Source organism: Mustelus asterias, chromosome 9 (genome assembly GCF_964213995.1).
Source record: "Mustelus asterias chromosome 9, sMusAst1.hap1.1, whole genome shotgun sequence".
Lineage (NCBI taxonomy): Eukaryota > Metazoa > Chordata > Chondrichthyes > Carcharhiniformes > Triakidae > Mustelus > Mustelus asterias.
In genome coordinates this window covers 22643565-22663067 of record NC_135809.1, presented here as the reverse complement: position 1 = coordinate 22663067, position 19503 = coordinate 22643565, and the positions used below count along the sequence as shown (strand labels likewise).

Genomic DNA, 19503 nt, shown 5'->3' with positions numbered 1-19503 from the left:
TTTTTTTCCCAACCTATACCTGTCAAAGTAGTCCATCCATCAGAGGGGTTTGTTTCTAAACTCTCATTAAAAGAAACAAGCTGCAGCTAAAGTTTAAAGAGCATAATTCAAAAACAGACTTCAGGTCATGATGGTTATGATTACCTCATCTGACCCCAGGCACTCCCACAGAACCACACCCCCCCCCCCCCCCCCCCCCGAGATTGGTGGACGCACCCTAGCCCTTTACCCGACCTGCCCAACCTGCCGAGGTGTGCGGACCAACATGAGAACTTTTCTCTTTTCCCTCTCACTTTCTTTCTTCTCTCTCCTTTTGCTGTCTCTCTCTCTTTCTTTTCTCCACTTGCTAGTTTATCGCCTGGGCTGATTGGGCGCTCAGTTGGTTCTCCAGCGGCGTTCCTCTGCCTTTTTGCTTTTATATTATTACCGTCATTACTGGTGCAATTAGATGGGACTTGAGCGGGCTGGGTGCCAGGGGTACCAGGGGCTTGTCCCCTGGCCATGGGGAGCCACGTGCCCAGTCGTGTTGGAATGTACAAGCGGGCACTGTGTGGATCTGTATCTGTGTTTGTTTGCTATGTAAAATATAAGAAAATTTTCAATCAACGTATAAAAAAGATTACCTCATCCGCTCGCCCTTCAGGGATGTTTATGTCTACTCCATCAAGGTTAAAGTTCTTCAAACAGCCAAAGTGGGGTCTGTTTGAGCGTGGCACTAAGTTGAACTAGACCAGCTGAGTTGGGTTTCCCACCTGTGTGAATCACACCCTGTACGTCCCCCCTCCACCTCTCCCCTCCACCTCTCCCCTCCCCTCCAGCCCACCACCCCCCCCACCTCCCTCCTTCACCTACCAGCAAAGTATTGAATCTGTTGGAAATGGGGATGGGGCTTCGGCATCCAGGTCACACTCACCATTTTTAAAAGGTCGATAGAGTGAGTCTTCCTTAAGAGTCCATCTTACTTAAATTATGGTGCAGTTAGCCGGCGAGCCACCAGTGGGAGCCCTATACCCATATCTAAAATAAATACATCCAAAAGGCTGAAGAATAATATGGGCGCAAAGTAATGTCCATAGGGAGTGCAGTTGAGAAATCTGATTAATTCTAAATACCCAACATGAGGATAATCAGCAGCTAATGTTTTAATATGTGGTTTGAGAATAATACAAAATATTTAAGTAACATATTAATAATGTCTCTAAGAAATGAATTTATAACATGCCAGTAAAATGAAAGATATATTCATGAAAGATACCAGCACAAGTCAGACATAAATTATGCAACAAAGTAAATTACCCATGTATATCCAGGCCAGGTGATAATGCCAAATGATAAAGGTGCCTTCATTTGGTATTAGAGCGGGTTTAAACTGGTTAGAGAAATGCTGAATCATCGGAAGCTATCTTTGGGAGAGAACTTCTGTAAAATGGACAGACGAATGACGGATCAATATTTTAAGTGTCAGATTATAATTCGAGCATCAAAATGATCATAAATAGATTGACATGTTGATTATTAAATTAAACTCTGTATATTAATTATTTTGAGATAATTAAGGTAACCAAACTGTTTAATTGACCAAGCTTCTGGTACGAAAACAGAGATCTGTGGAGAAAACCCAGTGGCACTGTTGTGTCATTGAGCATATCTTGGATCTTTCCTTCGTTCAAAATTTTTGTCTATTTTATGTTTTTGTTTCGTATTTGATTTATTATTGTCACATGTATTAACATACAGTGAAAAGTATTGTTTCTTGCGCACTATACAGACAAAACATACCATTCATAGAGAAGGAGAAAGTGCAGAATGTAGTGTTACAGTCATAGCTAGGGTGCAGAGAAAGATCAACTTAATGCAAGGTAAGTCCATTCAAAAGTCTGACAGCAGCAGGGAAGAAGCTGTTCTTGAGTCGGTTGATTCGTGACCTCAGACTTGTGTATCTTTCTCCCGACGGAAGAAGGTGGGAGAGAGAATGTCCGGGGTGCGTGGGATCCTTAATTATTCAACACTAGGGTCAGAATCATAGAATTCCTACAGTACAGAAGGAGGCTGTTCAGCCCATCGAGTCTGTACCAATCACAATCCCACCCAGGCCCTATTCCTGTAACCCCACACATTTATCCTGCTAGTCCCCCTGACACTAGGGTCAATTTAGCATAGCCAATCAACCTAACACACATATCTTTGGACTGTGGGAGGAAACCGGAGCACCCGGAGGAAACCCGCACAGACACGGGGAGAATGTGCAAACTCCACACAGACAGTGACCCAAGGCCGGAATTGAACCTGGGTCTCTTGGCGCTGTGAGGCAGCAGCGCTAGCCACTGTGGCGTCCCAATTATGCTGGCTGCTTTGCTGAGGCAGGGGGAATTTTCTATGTTTTAATAAAATTAGTTTCAAAAATAAAATTTTATTGCACTTTGAAGGCTGAGTTTCGCTTACCTCTGCAAGAGTTTACTTATCAAAGTTGCTTTTTAGAACTTTCTAAAGTAATCCGGCTACCGAAACAGAATTCCCCATTTCAGGGAGCAAAAAAAGTTTCAAAGTGCATGGGCTTGATTGATCAATGGTCCCATATTTTCTCATGGGATCGACTTGCAAAGGTAAATAAAGGACAGATATTGGATAGGCTTGCAAACTGATATGAACCCACAAAATTTGGATCTCTATCCGAAGGTTAAAATATGAAAATAAATGTGCAGCTGAAATTGTAAAGTGGTTTTTATTGTCACATTGTACAATAGCAATAGGTAAGACAGCAATTAAGAATTTTAGATCTTTTTGTCTAACACCGCCTTTAGTGCTTTGTTTCATTTTCCTTCAGTTCTCCATAAATATTATATATGGTGCATTTATTGTTGGTCTTCAGTTTCTGGAAAACACATTTAATACAGCAATACTTTAGAATTTGACCTCCGGTAGTTAAACCGCATTTTTTCAAAAAAACATATTTACACATGATAGGTCTTCTCACATTGCACATGATATAAAACGCTTTTAAACATCTTAATTTAAGAATAAATTATCACAAAATTACAGAATTACTCCAGCTTATTCATTCTTTCCTGGTCCCTCTTGCTTTGCCGTGTAGACTTTTGCTCATGTGGGGAAAATGGACAGTGGGCGTCCTCTCAGTCGGCCCATACAATCCCAAATTTCTCGCTGCTGCTGATTTCCTGGGAGGTTTAACACTCGGGAAAGGGGTGAATGTCTGCATCTTCAAAGTGTCAGTTCTGTGCCCTGGATCGGACATCCCCTTTTCCGAATCTGAAGAGTCAGACGAGTGCCTTTGACTTGGCGACGGACTGGGTGGCTCAGCCGCACTCGTGTCACTCTGGCTTAAGTCTAACCTCTTTAGCTGGTGCTGAATCACATTCATGTTGTCATTGGCGTCCCTGTAAACCGGCTCGGAAGATTGCCCGTCTGCTTGCACCGATATCCGATCCTCTATGCTTTTACTCTCAGCTTCTGTGCACGCTGTGGAGCTGAGAGACGATTCTTCCACCGCTTTGTCGCTTCTCTCTTTAGTGAGCTGACTCTGCTCCTCCATCAGTCCGATGGTATCCCCGTAGCTCAGCTGGGCCTTGGATCTTGCTAGGTTTTTCCGGTGAACCCGAATATGAGTGCGCCACGGTGAGTTGAGCTTAGACTTTATGTCGTCCTGTGGGGGCTTTGCTCCAGGCACGTGAATAACAGCGTTCCTGGTGATTCTGTTCGTAGTTCTTAGTTTCTTCCCCAGAAGCAAGTGATTCATCATTGGAGTTTGATTAATCTGTGAAGGCAGGATAGTGGTGGCTGGCCCTTCACCTGTGAAACGCACAATAAAAAAAAGAACAATCCACTGGTTAATAAATGACAGGAATGGTCATACCCTCTGACTGTGGAGTTCCACCTCCACTTTCCTTCCCCAAGATCTTTCAAATAAATCCCAGCTGGGACACACAGTTCACATTGAAACTTCAAATAAAAGCATCAATCACGGATTTATTATGCGTTACGCTGCGACTTAATAAGCATTGGATGAACTTTTAAACAAGTTGTAATCGAAGGAAGGGCAGGTTTAACTCCGATCCTGCTGGGCACATGTCCATTTCACATAGGTAAGTGCCTGCAATTGAACATGAGTGTTGGCAGTTGTACTCCAGTACGCAAAGAAAATTCACATTACCATGGTGTTCTGTCAAGGTTGGGGAAGAGACAACAGAGTTTTATCCCAAATCTAATCTGAACGTAAAAGCAAAATACTGCGAATGCTGGAATCTGAAACAAAAACAGAATAAGATGGACAATCTCAGCAGCGTCTGACTGATCTGTGGGGAATAGAGCCTGATGAAGGGTCATTTAGACTCGAAACATTGGCTCTATTCTCTCCCCACGGATGCTGTCAGACCTGCTGAGATTTTCTAACCTGAATGTTCCTGTTGATAGAAAAAGGAAATTTAAAACAATTTTTCCCCACATTGGCAACTATTAACTTGGTAAAACTGGCTAAAAGGCATTTAAAAATAGATCCTTTTTTATTTGTCCATGGGATGTGGGAATCGTTGGCTGGTCCAGCATTTTTATTGCCCATCCCTCCCTAAGGGCAGTTGAGAGTCAAGCACATTGCTGTGGATCTGGAGTCACATGTAGGCCAGACCAGATGAGGATGGCAGATTTCCTTCCCTAAAGAAAATTAGTGAATCAGATGGGTTTTTACAACAATTGACAATGGTTTCATGATCATCATTAGACTTTTAATTCCAGATTTTTATTGAATACAAATTTCACCATCTGCCATGGTGGAATTTGAACCTGGGTCCCCAGAGCATTACTCTGGGTCTCTGGATTACTAGTCCAGTGACAATACCACTACGCCATTGTCTCCTCATTATGAATGGCTGTTTCTCAGAGTAAAGGAAAGTAATGTCGTGGGGTTCTCTAGGGGGTCACGTATTAGAACCATTGCTCTTTTTGATCAATGTTAATGATCTATCTTAGGGTGTACAGGGCGCAATTTCAAAATTTGAGGATGACACAAAACTTGGAAGTATTGTGAACTTTAAGGAGGATGGTGAGAAAACTTCAAGAGGACATTGATGGACTGGCGGATATTAAAAAAGACATTTGAAGTGGAGAAGTGACATTTTGGTGGGAAGAATGAAGGAAGGCTATATAAAATAAAAGATACATTCTAAAAGGGAGAGCATGAGAGGGGGATTTGGGGGTACGTGTGCAGAGATTTTTGGAGGTGATCAGGTAAGTTGGAAAGGTGGTTAATAAGGAATCCTGGGCTTTGTAAATAGAGGCACAGAGCACAAAAGCAAACATGGTTGGTGGGATTTTACGACCTCGTTTGTCCCACCTGAAGTCAATGGACCTTCCCATTGTGCACCCCTTGCCCGCTCTGATTCCAGTGGGAGGTGGGGCAATAGAATTCCTGTGGTTATCAGGAACATTTATAAAACACTGGTTCTACCCCAGCTGGCATATCGGTTCATTTTATTTATTATTGAGACAAGTAGGCTTACATTGACACTGCAATGAAGTTACTGTGAAAATCCCCTAGTTGCCACACTCTGGTGCCTGTTCGGGTACACTGAGGAAGAATTTAGCACGGCCAATGCATCTAACCAGCACGTGGGAGGAAACCGGAGCACCCGGAGGAAACCCACGCAGACACAGGGAAAAGGTACAAGACTCCACACAGACAGTGACCTAAGCCGGGAATCGAACTCGGGTCCCTGGTGCTGTGAGGCAGCAGTGCTCACCACTGTGCCACCGGTGTCCAATTTTGAGCAACAAACTTTAGCAAGACTGTGAAGATCTTGAAGAGGGTTGCAAAAAGATTTAGAAGCAGGATTCTGGGGATAAGAGACTTCAGTTACATGGACAGACAGATGGCTGTTCTCCTCAGGGAAGGCTACGAGGAGATTTGAAGGAGTTGTTGAAAATCATAAAGAGTCCGCACAGAATAGATAGTAAGAAAATGTTCCCACTGACAAAAGAGTCAAGAGCTCCATTGATTTCAGAATCATAGAAAACCTACAGTGCAGAAGGAGGCCATTTGACCCATCAAGTCTACACTGACCACAATCCCACCCAGGCCCTATTCCTGTAACCCCACATATTTACCCATGCTAACCCCCCTGACTAGGGTCAAGTTATCACGCCCAATCAAGCTAACCCGCACATCTTTGGACCGTGGGAGGAAACCGGAGCACCCGGAGGAAACCCATGCAGACACAGGGAGAACATACAAACTCCACAGTGACCCAAGACCGGAATTGAACCCGGGTCCCTGGCGCTGTGAGGCAGCAGTGCTAATCATTGTACCACAATGAATAAGTGAGCTGTGCAATGGTGGGGGAGGGGAAAGGCCAGGATTAGCAGCACCAACAACATCCCTCAGACAAATCTCAGAACCGGGGTTGGAGCAGGTAAGAGAACTCTTGTTCCACAGTTTTATTTTAAATTAAAACTTACTGCAGCACACAGACAAATCATAGAATCCCTACAGTGTAGAAGAAACCAATTCAGCCCATCGAGTCTGCACCGACTCTCTGACGGAGCAACCCACCCAGGCCCTATCCCCGTATCCCCACATACTTACCCCACTAATCCCCTTAACCTACACATCTCGAGACAAGAAGGGGCAATTTAGCATGGCCAATCCACCTAACCTGCACATCTTTGGACTGTGGGAGGAAACTAGAGCACCTGGAGGAAACCCACGCAGACACAGGGAGAACATGCAAACTCCACACAGACAGTGACCCAAGATGGGAGCCGAACCCGGGTCCCTGGCGCTGTGAGGCAGCAGTGCTAACCACTGTGCCGCCCTGCTAGGGAGATGACCCTAACTTCTTTGGAGGCAGGACTACATAGGGAACATCAAGATGTTCTAGGCGTCCTTGTTCATCAGTCACTGAAGGTAGGCATGCAGGTGCAGCAGGCAGTAAAGGCCGCAAATGGCATGTTGGCCTTCATTGCGAGAGATTTCGAGGACAGGAGCAGGGGATGTGTTGTTGCAACTAGAAGAACTAGAGGTAAAACAAGGACATTTTATTTTAATGCAGCGAATGGTTAGGATCTGGAATTCACTACCTGAGAATGTGGTGGAGGCAGATTCAGTCAGAGCTTTCAAGAGGGAATTGGATAATTATCTGAAAAGGAAGTGAATTGCAGGATTACAGGGAGAAGGCAGGGCACTGCGACTAGCTGAGTAGCTTTGACAGAGAGCCACCAGACACAAAAATGTGGATTGGCAGAGTTTCAGACCACACACTGATAGCATTTTCTGAATGTGCATTAGAGCCACTCGGAAACAAAGGGGTGTTGTTATCCATTTGCACTGGAGGGTTGTGGGACATTCCTTCCTCTTGAGCAAAACATAAAGCTACTTTCAAAGGAGAAATAAAAAACATGGCAGCAAGTTTGATTGACAGCTCTTCCCGGCAACCTGTAGATAGGTGGAATTTTGTTTTATTCGTTCATAGGATGTGGGCATCACTGGCTAGCATTTATTGCCCATTCCTGAGGGCATTTAAGAAGCAACCACATTGCTGTGGGTTTTCGGGTGCGACACAATGGTAAAATCAGGCCCTTAGTGTCAGGGAGATTAGCAGGGTAAATACACGAGGTTATGGGGATAGGAACTGGGTGGGATTGTTGTCGGTGCGGACCTGATGGGCCAAATGGCCTCTTTCTGCACTTAGGGATTCTATGATACTATGGTTGTTGTACAGATTAATGTGTACAAGGTGGCTGATGCAAAAAGTAATTTCTCTCCCTTCCCATCATTTCTACAGGACACTAACTGCTGTGTTGTGACTGGTTGTCAGGAGATGTAGGCCTGTTCTGCCTTAATTTGCTGTCTTGAACCTTCCTTCACTTCTGAGGAGGAAGAAAGATGTTCCTGGTGTTCGTGTTCCAATCACGACATTTAACCCCACCCCCCCGGCTCTGCTTCCGCTCTCCCCTCCCCCCCTGCTCCGCCCCTCCTCCCCTCCGCTCCCGCTCCCCTTACAACATTTAAAATTGGAGATCTTTGTGTTAGCACGAGGTTGCAACAAATGAAAATATGGTCTATTTCTCACTAATAATCACGAATATTCAACAAAAAAACAAGTTTTGTTACTCAGTTGTGGGACATGGGCATCACTGGCTGGCCAACATTTATTGCCCATCCATAGTTACCCTTAAAAAAAATATGATTAAGTAGTTGAACTTATTTAGCTAATAGTGTGAGACCAGTCGGCTTGATGATGCATTAAGTTGTCATGAGTTGCTTGAAAAAAAGAAAGGGTTATATGAGAAAAAAGGTGCTTTGTTGAAAGGAGGAAGAAAGAGACAGTAGATTAGTGCATCACAGGGAGAGAAAAAGGTTAGTTCACATCAAAGTGTTTTCATGTTTAGTACCTCAATATATTATTGTGATATGAAGCAATTAAATAAAAATAAAATCATAAACACTAACTTCTTCCAATAGCATTATTCAGCTTGTCTCTGGGATCTGGGATGACCCCAGGATTAATTTCATCTTCTGTTCCTAATTGAAAAAAACAAAAAATTAAAAAGAAACTGGACAAAATGAGTTAGTCTGAACAGTGTTTATCTTACAGATAAGGTAACCAGAAATCCTCCTCATGTTAGAATTGATGTGATGGTTCTGAAAATACCTCTTTCCAAATGCCTTCCTGTCTATTTCAACTGCTACTTTGTGTATGTGTTTTGCCTTTTTTGCCATTTTTCACCCTTTCTCTTCCATGAAAATCACGTACCTCCTGAGGGGGCAAGTTCCACAGTCCAGGATCTTATCCAAATGACCAGTTGCTTGGGATACTGTCTGTGCGGAGTCTGCACGTTCTCCCTGTGTCTGCGTGGGTTTCCTCCGGGTGTTCCAGTTTCCTCCCACAGTCCGAAAGATGTGCTGCTTAGGTGCATTGACCATGCTAAATTCTCCCTCAGTGTATCCAAACAGGCGCCGGAGTGTGGCGACTAGGGGATTTTCACAGTAGCTTCATTGCAGTGTTAATGTAAGCCTACTTGTTACACTGATAAGTAAACTTAAACTTCATTTACGAGCCCAGGCAGCGAGTGTCAGCAACCAGTAGTTAAAGGAAGATGTTGTAGTCAGGCTTAATCCTGTTCCCACACAACGTCCATCTATAAGCATTTCCTAACAAGCAGTCATTGAATTGCAATTAGAAGAGGAAACCCTGGCTTATTTTATCTTAATTGACACTGTGATCAGTCCAACACTAACCCATCACATTGAACCAATGGCCTTTTGGTCTGTATGATTTAGCAGCACATTTACTGGCACTTTTATCCATACGCCACTGGGAGGGATTTCATGGTATATTTCAACATGATTGTCTTCAATCACTTACATTAAATTCCAAACTAAACTATCCATTGCTGAAGTTGCCTCATTAAAGTAGTAAGACAGTTGCATCTTCACAAGGATGTAACCAAAACTGAAAATCTTTTCTCCTCTGTCTCCAAGGCTTCAACATTCTTTTCTGGTCATACAGAGACCACAACTGCATACAGTACTGCAAGTGTGCTCCAACTAATATTCCTTCCACTTCTTCATCCCTTTCCTTCCATCTCTTTTCCAACTTATTCAGGAGGGGGGGGGGGGGGGGGGGGGTAGGGGTGGTGGGTTGGGGGAGGTTGTTATAGTCCCTCACAATTCTGTGCTCTTATTAATTTCATAAATTTGCATCCTTTCTTACTATCTCTGAATAGTTTAAAGTTTATTTATTAGTCACAAGTAGGCTTACATTCAATGAAGTTATTGTGAAAATCCCCTCGTCGCTACACTCTGTTCGGGTACACTGAGGGAGAATTCAGCATGGCCAATTCACCTAACCTGCACATCTTTGGACTGTGGGAGGAAACTGGAGCGCCTGGAAGAAACCCACGCAGATACAGGGAGAATGTGCGAACTCCACACAGACAGTGACCCAATCCGGGAATCGAACTTGGGCCCTGGCACTGTGAGGCAGCAGTGCTAACCACTGTGCCAAACCAATAACAGCTGAAGAAACCTGAGGAATAGTTAGAATCCTACTGTGCTATTTAGCTGCTTAAACATGTCAATGCCATAACTGAAACCAAGACATTGAAGCTTCAATTGGGACTGGAACTATACTGAAGCTTCACGTTCAGTTGTCTTCTGGTGACATAGAATCATAGAATCATAGAAACCCTACAGTGCAGAAGGAGGCCATTCGGCCCATCGAGTCTGCACCGACCACAATCCCACCCAGGCCCTACCCCCACATATTTACCCACTAATCCCTCTAACCTATGCATCCCAGGACTCTAAGGGGCAATTTTTAACCTGGCCAATCAACCTAACCCGCACATCTTTGGACTGTGGGAGGAAACCGGAGCACCCGGAGAAAACCCACGCAGACACGAGGAGAATGTGCAAACTCCACACAGACAGTGACATGATTGGTGATTAATGGGTGCAATGACCTGGGCGGTCCTAACATACGCAGCAAGCCTCTTGTACTGTTGCCATTTGAGTTGCGTTGTGACCAAATTATGCTAACGACCAGTTAGCCGCCCCACTGAACCTACATCTCTGGTTCAATCCTAAAGTTATCACCACAAATATCAACAGTAGTTTATAGCCTCAAGAAGTGGCGAGTAACAATGAAAATGGAAACAAGGCACGGAGCCAGGCTAACAACGTCAGAATGCAGTTAAATGAACTGTAACAGTAGAAAACAATAGACCTTCCAGCATATCACAAATTTAAATTTAGCCTCAATCCCTTGTATCACTATAATGAATAAGACATCAATCGAAACATTGGCCTGTCAGGCAATTTTATAGCTCAAGATTTTCCTCATGGGGATACTTGGTGAAGATATCCGAGACGAAGCGTTGTTTGAGAGAAGATTTCTCATGTTAAGTGGCAATCACATATGCAACTTCTGCATTCGAAAAGCAAGCCTTACAACACTGTGAATGTTTTCCTTTTTTCAATAATTTCCCTTTCGCAAATGAAAAGCACACACATCTACCGATACAAAATGAAGGCAGATGAGTTTCCTTCTCTCAACTAAATATCTGTCCGCATCCTGGAAATGCTGCTGGGGTCCTGAGCGATACTTTACCTGCTTTGATGAAGATGAGTTGGGCCTGTTGTTCCTGCTGCTTCTTCTTTATCCGGATATACTGCCGCTTCAGTGCATTGATGTCGGTTGTCATACGTTCCATCATCATGCTGTTAAAGACAGAGTGGTGCTCACTGCGGCTTGCATCGATCGCCCCGGGGCTGAGCTCTGCTATGTTGCTTGATTTCAGGAATTGCTCGTCCTGCTGATCTGGAGAAATCACAACCAGAAAAATGAAAATCTTTTAAATGTCGACATTATTCCTCTCACGTTTAGGCTCAATGGAAGGGCAAACTGCAGACTTCATCAATGATATGCTAACATTTATAGTACCTGACAATGCTCCAAAGAGATAGAGAATAAGATCGTGATTGCAAATGCAATATTACTGTGCAGGCGGCACAGTGGTTAGCACTTCTGCCTCACAGCCCCAGGGTTCGATTCCGGCCTTGGGTGACCGTCTGTGTGAATTTTGCACATTCTCCCCGTATCTGTGTGGGTTTCCTCCGGATGCTCCAGTTTCCTCCCACAGTCCAAAGATGTACAGGTTGGATGGATTGGCCATGTTAAATTGCCCCTTAGTGCCTCAAGATATGTAGGGTAGGGGGATTAGATATGGGAAATGTGTGTGGGGTGATGGGGATAGGGCGGGGAGAGAGCCTGGGAAAGACACTCTGTAAGAGAGTCAGTGTAGACTCGATGGGCCAAATGGCCTCTTCTGCACTGTAGGGATCCTACGATACTGCAGCCTTAAAAACAGACTGTAAATGTTGCGGTACAAATTGCACATTTACACAAGCTGGGTGACAAGGCTCGATTAACATACATTATTCCATTTCACACGAAGAGAAAAAGCAAATCATCCGCATGAAATAGCTTCACAACATGAGTCAAAATACTTCAGCTTTTATTAATGGGTGTCCCAGTTGTTTTGAAACTTTGTTCTCAGTTGAGTGTGTTGACCCTGCAAACAATGGCGATAGTTTTTTTTATATTGAATATATTTAAGTTGGTGGTTCAAAACAATGGAAAACACGTATACAAATTGCCTCCTGCCCTCTCCTCCTCCACTGCAGTGACCCTGGCAGAGAGCCCATTCACACAAGCCCCGGCTTACTTACCTGACAATGACTGCTGGGAACTACCTTAACCTGATGTTGTTAGACTCCTTACTGTGGGAACTACCTTGACAGGGTCTGGATCAGTGGGCTCTGCTGCCAAGAATTTCCTCAAAGCTGCTGCCATCCCACTACTGGTCGTACAGCAAAATCCTGTTTACAAGTTTTAACGAGCTTTCTGCCCCGGGTCCAGTGGAGTTACAGCAGCAGGGTGCAATCCATCCAGGATAAATTCCTGGCCACTGATGCAAATGTGTGTTAATTGCTGCACAAACAACTGGCGGAGACCCTGCAGGATAAAGTATCTAGTATAACAGCCAACTGCAGGCTTTAACCTGGGTAAAAAAGACAAGTGCTACACAGAGGCGAGAGGAAAGGTTACTTCCTCACAAATATGTCGCTGCCACTTTAGCAGGCATCAATGAATGTATCTGCTTTGTCACTTGTCTGCAAACTCGTGCCTACAGCTTCACTCTCCTTTTCCTTCCCTTATTTAGGTTATCTTTAACTCTGGAGGAAGAGACATCCAGACTAAAGACATTAACTGTGCTTTCTCTCCCCACAGATGCTGTCAGAACTGCTGAGTTTTTCCAGCATTTTCTGTTTTTGTTTCAGATTCCAGCATCCGCAGTAAAAGCACCTTGAACTCTCTATTCCCTTTAGCTTTGGCGCAGGTTCTTAATGGGCTGAGATGCCGTTTGGACTTTGCCAAAGGCTTTCTGTCATTTTACTGGGTCATTCCCTTTAATTACCCCCATTGCTTAGAGTCCACTTCCATCAAGAATTCCAGAGCCCAATTGGTTATTTAACAAGTGTACCAGGAATGTCTTTGAGTGGACCATTTAGATACCTTACATTAAGTTGAATTAAATGTAAATTAATAATAGATTCTGGTGTTTTGATTTTGTTCTTTGTCCATTGACGAGACCATGGTGCTGACTACAAGCCTGTCCAAACTTCCAGGGAGATACAAAAGTGCAAACAACTAAATTGCCTGACAGATATCATTGCGACTCTGATTTAATTACCTTTTGATAGCACCTTCCAAATCCACGACCACTACCATCTAGAGAGACGAGGGCAGCAGACACAGGGGAACACCATCACTTGCAAGTTCCCCTCCAAGCCACTTACCATCCTGACTTGGAACAACATTGCCGCTCCTTCACTTGATCAAAATCCTGGAACTCCTTCCCTAGCTAACAGCACTGTGGGTGTACCTACACCACATGGGCTGCTGCAGTTCAAGAAGGTGGGTCTCCACCACCATCTTAACAGCAAATACAGCTGGGCAATCAATGATGATCAATGATGCCCATGTCCTTGAACAAATAAAATAAAATCTGAACTGGTTCAATTTAGAATCATAGAATCCTACAGTGCGGAAGGAGGCCATTCGGCCTATCAAGTCTGCATCGACCACAATCCCACACAGGCCCTATCCCCACAACCCCATGCATTTACCCTAGCTAGTCCCCCTGACACTAAGGGGCATGGCCAATCCACCTAACCTGCACATCTTTGGACTGTGGGAGAAAACCGGAGCACCCGGAGGAAACCCATGCAGACATGAGGAGAACGTGCAAACTCCACACACACGCACACACACACACACACACACACACACACAGTGACCCAAGCTGGGAATCAAACCCGGGTCCCTGGCGCTGTGAGGCAGCAGTGCTAACCACTGTGCCACCCACTTAAATTTAGGCTTTGTTTTAATCATTAAATACGATGCCTTTGCTACATTGTTAAACTCATGTTTTCTAAACCAACAACTCTTTTTGCTGTTAACCTTTCAATGTTTCCAGTTTTTAGAAAGAGAATTATGTTAAAGATTTACCTTTGACTTGTTTCTGATACCTCTGCAGTTCTGGTACAAGAAGACTGAATGGTCCCAGACAGCCAACTGCAGAAGCTATCATATCTTCATCGTCCAAATCAATCTCTTCATCACTGTCTTTCGTTTTACTAAGATTCCTGTAATAAATGTCAGGGGTGGGAAGGAAAATTCAATTTAAAGCAATAGGTGTGATCCAAAATGGTACAATCTCAAATGGTACAAAAATGAGGCAGATCAGAATATTTTTACAAAGATCAGCCATTGCATTAAGTGAAAGGCTCCCAGTGCAGCTGTGATGCTATAATTCAAGATCACTTTCATTTGTGGCTGACATTGAATTCAGGATTGTAGTTTGTGGTCAAAGTTACATCGGTTATGGGAGTGAAACAGTGCAAAGGCTCATAATTGAAAGTATATCACACCAATTGCAACTTTAACTTCTCTCATACAAGGGACAAAGCACAAGCCACATGCACTTTTTCGAAAGAGGTGGCAGCGGGCAAGGCAGCAGAAACATATTCTGCAAGTCTCAAGAAATTAATGGTATATTAAGATTATCAAAGATCAGCATCTTTTTTGCAGTTTCAATATTTGGAATAGCCAATTATCAAACTTTGTCACCAGTGTCCCAGGATGAGTAGGTTAGACGGATTAGCGGGGCAAATATGTGGGGTTACAGAGATAGGGCTTGGGTGGGATTGTTGTTGGTGCAGACGTGATGGTCCGAATGGCCTCCTTCTGTACTGTAGGGTTTCTATGATTCTATGATAAGTGCGAGGTAGCTTTTAGGCCAATGATCAGTGCAGGATTCTCACTCCTCCAACCCCCACAGTGCATTTTACAGCGGCATAGTTGGCCTGCTGGTCTCACCCCTGTCACAGATAGAATCATACAATCCCTATAGTGCAGAAGAGGCCATTCGGTCCATTGAGTCTGCACCAACTCTCTGACAGAATATACTACCCAGGCCTTTAACTGCCCTGCCCTATCCCTGTAACCCATTTGCCATGGCTAATCCATCTTGGGACACTAAGGGGCAATTTAGCATGGCCAATCCACCTAATCTGCACAGCTTTGGAGTGTGGGAGGAAACCGGAGTACCCGAAGGAAATCCATGCAGATGCGGGGAGAACGTGCAAACTTTACACAGGCAGTGACCCGAGGCTGGAATTGAACCCGGGCCCCCTGTTGTTTGTGCCCTCTGCCACTGGGAGTCCCGTGGCAGGGGGTGGTGGTGGTTGCTGGGGGTGGGACCAGAAGATCCCGTCGGCTGGAAGGCCCGGAAAATCTGTGTGCATTGAAAAATCTCCCTTACCGTTGCGATTCTGATGACTTCATAGGGGCTGGAAACGGATTGATATTGTAAGTGTATTTCTCTCTCAGTTCAGCCAGTTGTGGAAAGGGGAATGGTGCCATTGAATAAAGAGTCTATGACAGAAAACATGAAACATAATACCTCAGGTGGGGCTTTCAACCCATGTAGTATGAAATTTAATATGTTAGTATACCAGGTTAGAAATTCCTCTCTTGTTCAACACAAATGCATTCTTTAAATATTAAATGCTTCTTATTTAAGTTTGGGAACTGCAAGGGAGCAATGAAAATAAAGAGATTTCCTCCCTCCAGTGGTTTCTTCTAAGACAGTAACCTCCACACTGCTGGAATAACTGATCGTCCCCTTATTTGAATTCTTGCCTTTTATGGTGGTAACAATGAAGGATGCATGACATCAAGAAGCCAAACTTAATCTTCATAAATTCATAAGATATAGGAGCAGAATTAGGCCATTTGGCCCATCGGGTCTGCACCACCATTCGATCATGGCTGATATGCTCTTCAGCCCCATTTTCCTGCCTTCTCCCCATAACCCTTCAACCCATTACCAATTAAAAATCTGTCTAACTCCTCCTTAAATTTACTCACTGTCCCAGCATCCTCCACACTCTGGGATAGCAAATTCCAGAGATTCACAATCCTTTGGGGGAAGTAGTTTCTCCTCAACTCTGTTTTAAATTTGCTACCCCTTATTTTAAGACTATGATCTCTCGTCCTAGAATGCCCCACCAGCGGAAACATTCACTTCACGTCTACTTTATCCATACCTTTTATCAGCTTCATCTGGTAATTAACTTACCCGATGAGTTAGGATAATGAGATATGAGAACATGATTTGCCTTTGAAATTATCCACATCGACCATTGAGGTGTAATGGGAACAAAAAAGGGCTAAATTATGAAAACGTCTAACTTAGACTAGGCTGATATTTCTTTGCACATAAAAGATATAGGGGTGATATAATTTCTTTTTATTCATTTGTGGGACATGGGTGTTGCTGGCTGTCCAGCATTTATTGCCCATTCTTAGTTGCCCGAGGGCAGTTGAGAGTCAACCATAGCATGGTGGCATAGTGGTTAGCATTGCTGCCTCACAGCACCAGGGACCCGGGTTCAATTCCGGCCATAATTTTAAAAATTATGCACAATATGGATTGGGAAGAAATTTGCTTAAAATTAAAAGAAGAGGTTTCTCGGGCCATATTAAAATGGAAGTAGGTGAATAGGTCATTTAATAACTATTCCTTAAAACATCTGGATCCTGCTTGATGTATTGTAACAGATGGTGACTGAATAAGTCAACTATTCTCCTTAGCAAAAAAGATTTCAAGATTTTGACTGGTGTGTAGCAGATCAAATTCCACGATTTCTTCTGTTTCCCTCTGACAAATGAATACTTACCCATACCAACGATATGTAAAAGGATTGATTTTCCCAAGAACAAAGCCATAGGTTTACAGGAACAAGTCAAATTTAATTTTATTACATTGGTTGGTGTAGTTTGGGATTTACAATCCATGATTCAATCCATTTTTCCAACAAAACGAATGGCCTTGATAAGGGGTTGCCTACAATCATCAGATTATTGATAGGAGCACATGGATTAATCTACTGCTTACTGCATTTCTAGAGCAAAATCTGCTCTAGAAATGATAGAGGAGAGTTAATGTTCTATTTACTGATACACAGATCAAAATTCTTAAATGGGACATTAGCTCTTCACTCCATCCCCATTCTCTTCGTACTCTTGAGGAAACAACAATTAAGACAACTCCTAAACATTTCATCTAACTGAGCAGGCTCTGTCAGATTACTGAACTAACCACATAACTAATAAAGACCAACGGGCATTGGCTCAATGCGTCAAACTGATTCACAAGTAATGAAACTTATAACTGACACATCATAGTCCGTTAAAATTATCTCTTTCTTCCATAGGTTAAACACCGTTGAAAAATCTCCCCGTGTGGCTTCAGTATTTACTTTAAAAATGAGCTCAAATGGACCGCACAACTGTCCCGCGGGCACGGACCGCACACTGCTCCACAGTTAAGGTGCCAAAGACATTTAGCCAGGTAGAGACAACACATCAATGTTTCCTTTGTTTAAAAGTTAAATTTGACATTTTATAAGCGATCTACACACTGGTACATGTTTGTAGCTTTTACTTTCCAGTTTTCTTCTCAGAATAATTAAAAATTGGTGAGTACCTCACTGTTTCAAAAGCCTAAAGGGCAGGCATCTGCTTTCTGTGAAAACATTGCCACATAATACTCAGGAAGCCATGCTTCCTTTGTGCCAATGGACTGTTTGCTCTAGGCTGGTGATATAGCTGTCATCGTTACTGACAATCACCAGTGTACAGAAGTCACAGAAGCTAATAATTATGAAGAAAAACATTTAACCAAGGTTCTAACCTCACCGCTTTTTTAACCTTTTTGATCAGATAACATTCTTTGAGTGTAAAAAATCCAGGTTTTATAAAAATTAAGCACTTTTCCTTTCTTGTTACCTGTCTCTCCCCTCCATTCATGAAAATCATGTCACATAAGGATATGTCTGCAATAGTAATAGCAGGATCAGTATTGTTTATTCTAGTTGAGTGCCTAAGTTAAACGAGTCAATAATAGTGGCCAGCTCATTTAAGCCTGGTCTTTTCTAAGGCAACCTTCACACACATAGGCTGGGAGTTTACACAGGTTGTGGAGATGCCGACGTTGGACTGGGGTAAACACAGTAAGAGTTTTAACAACACCAGGTTAAAGTCCAACAGGTTTATTTGGTAGCAAATACCATTTGGTAGCAAATACCAATTTGGTATTTGCTACCAAATAAACCTGTTGGACTTTAGCCTGGTGTTGTTAAAACTCTTACTGAGTTTACACAGGGCCAGGGTCCCCGTGTCCCTGCCATAAATGTCGGTAGTGAGCCCTGCTGGGATCTGCCAGCTTGCCCCAAAGTCCTTTAATGGTCATTGGGCTGCTAATTGGATTGAACTGTGCCTTTGTCCCCCATTGGGGTGGTTGTCCCGCCTCCAGGAGTTGCCAGTGCTTCAGCAGCACCACTGGAAGTGATGCTGGCCTCTGCTGGGACAGCAACAAGTCCCCAACAGCAATGCAAAGGTAAGTGGGGGAGGGGGGTCTCGCTGAGGCCAAAATAGTAGGTTTGAGGGAGGGAGTGGGAGATTCTGGGTGGCCAAACCATGTGTTGGGGGGCAGCGGGGGGAACATGAGAGGGTGGATGGTGAAGACCATGGGAGGGCCTCTTATTGGGGTCCAGAGGTCTTGTAAAGGAGGCACACCTCCTCCTATCCTTGCCCACCACCAGCTCAAGTAGTGAAAGCTGCTGGGCTTCACACCTTGCAGAAGCTCTGGCTACCATGGGAAAATTGCAGCGGGGTGAGGAAAAATCACAATCGAGGTGCACAGAAGTAATAATTGACCACTTAAGGGCACCAATTGGCCCATGGGTTTGCAGACCTGACCGTGACCCATATAAATTATCTGGGGCAGGCGCTGGGAATGACACCCATGGCATTGCCCTAATTTTATGCACAACCTCCACTTGCCAACCCACCCCAATGGACAGGGAGTAAAATTCAGCTAAAACCTCCTGCTAGAAGCTACAGCAGTCATCAGTAGCAGAAAGCCTGTCTAGACTTTTCCCTCTGTTTACAGCTTACAGGCCTGTTCAGATCAGTCAACTCAGGAAAAATAAGACATCGCTAAATTCTAACCACCGAGCTGTTGAGGAAACTCATGATTCTTTTTAGCTACATGATCATTTTTAAAATTGTTAGTCAATATTAATATTTTGGTGCACATTACACCAAATTAAGCACATAAGAATAGAGCATTCCTGTTTCAGGCATCCAGCGTGAACAATGAACATCCCACGTTACTTATTGTGTAGCTGCTTGCAGGATAAAGTTAGCTTTATTTAACTCCCAGAAAATTTTAGCCTTGGAAGAGCATTCTCCACTGGACCACAATGTAATTTTCCCATTTCATACAAATACCACACTAATGGTAACTGTGTGAGATTGAGATTTTCTTTTGTTATAGTATCAACCTGCAAAGAAAATC

At 43.7% G+C, this 19503-nt stretch overlaps 1 protein-coding gene across 4 annotated transcripts in view; it reads right to left on the bottom strand.

Moving 5' to 3' along the window:
- Positions 1 to 2704: 2704 nt before the first annotated feature.
- tbc1d30 (TBC1 domain family, member 30) overlaps positions 2705 to 19503 on the bottom strand; it is an 82983-nt gene continuing 66184 nt past the window's right edge. For 2 of the 4 annotated variants that reach the window (XM_078219800.1, XM_078219802.1), the window contains 5 exons: positions 15400 to 15512; positions 14085 to 14221; positions 11121 to 11330; positions 8459 to 8530; positions 2705 to 3807 (listed from right to left, as the gene is read on the bottom strand). In XM_078219800.1, coding sequence (XP_078075926.1) covers positions 3056 to 3807; positions 8459 to 8530; positions 11121 to 11330; positions 14085 to 14221; positions 15400 to 15512 — 1284 coding nt within the window. In that variant the 3' untranslated portion in view covers positions 2705 to 3055. The remainder of the gene's footprint in view (positions 3808 to 8458; positions 8531 to 11120; positions 11331 to 14084; positions 14222 to 15399; positions 15513 to 19503) is intronic. The other 2 variants (XM_078219801.1, XM_078219803.1) reach the window with 1 other exon arrangement.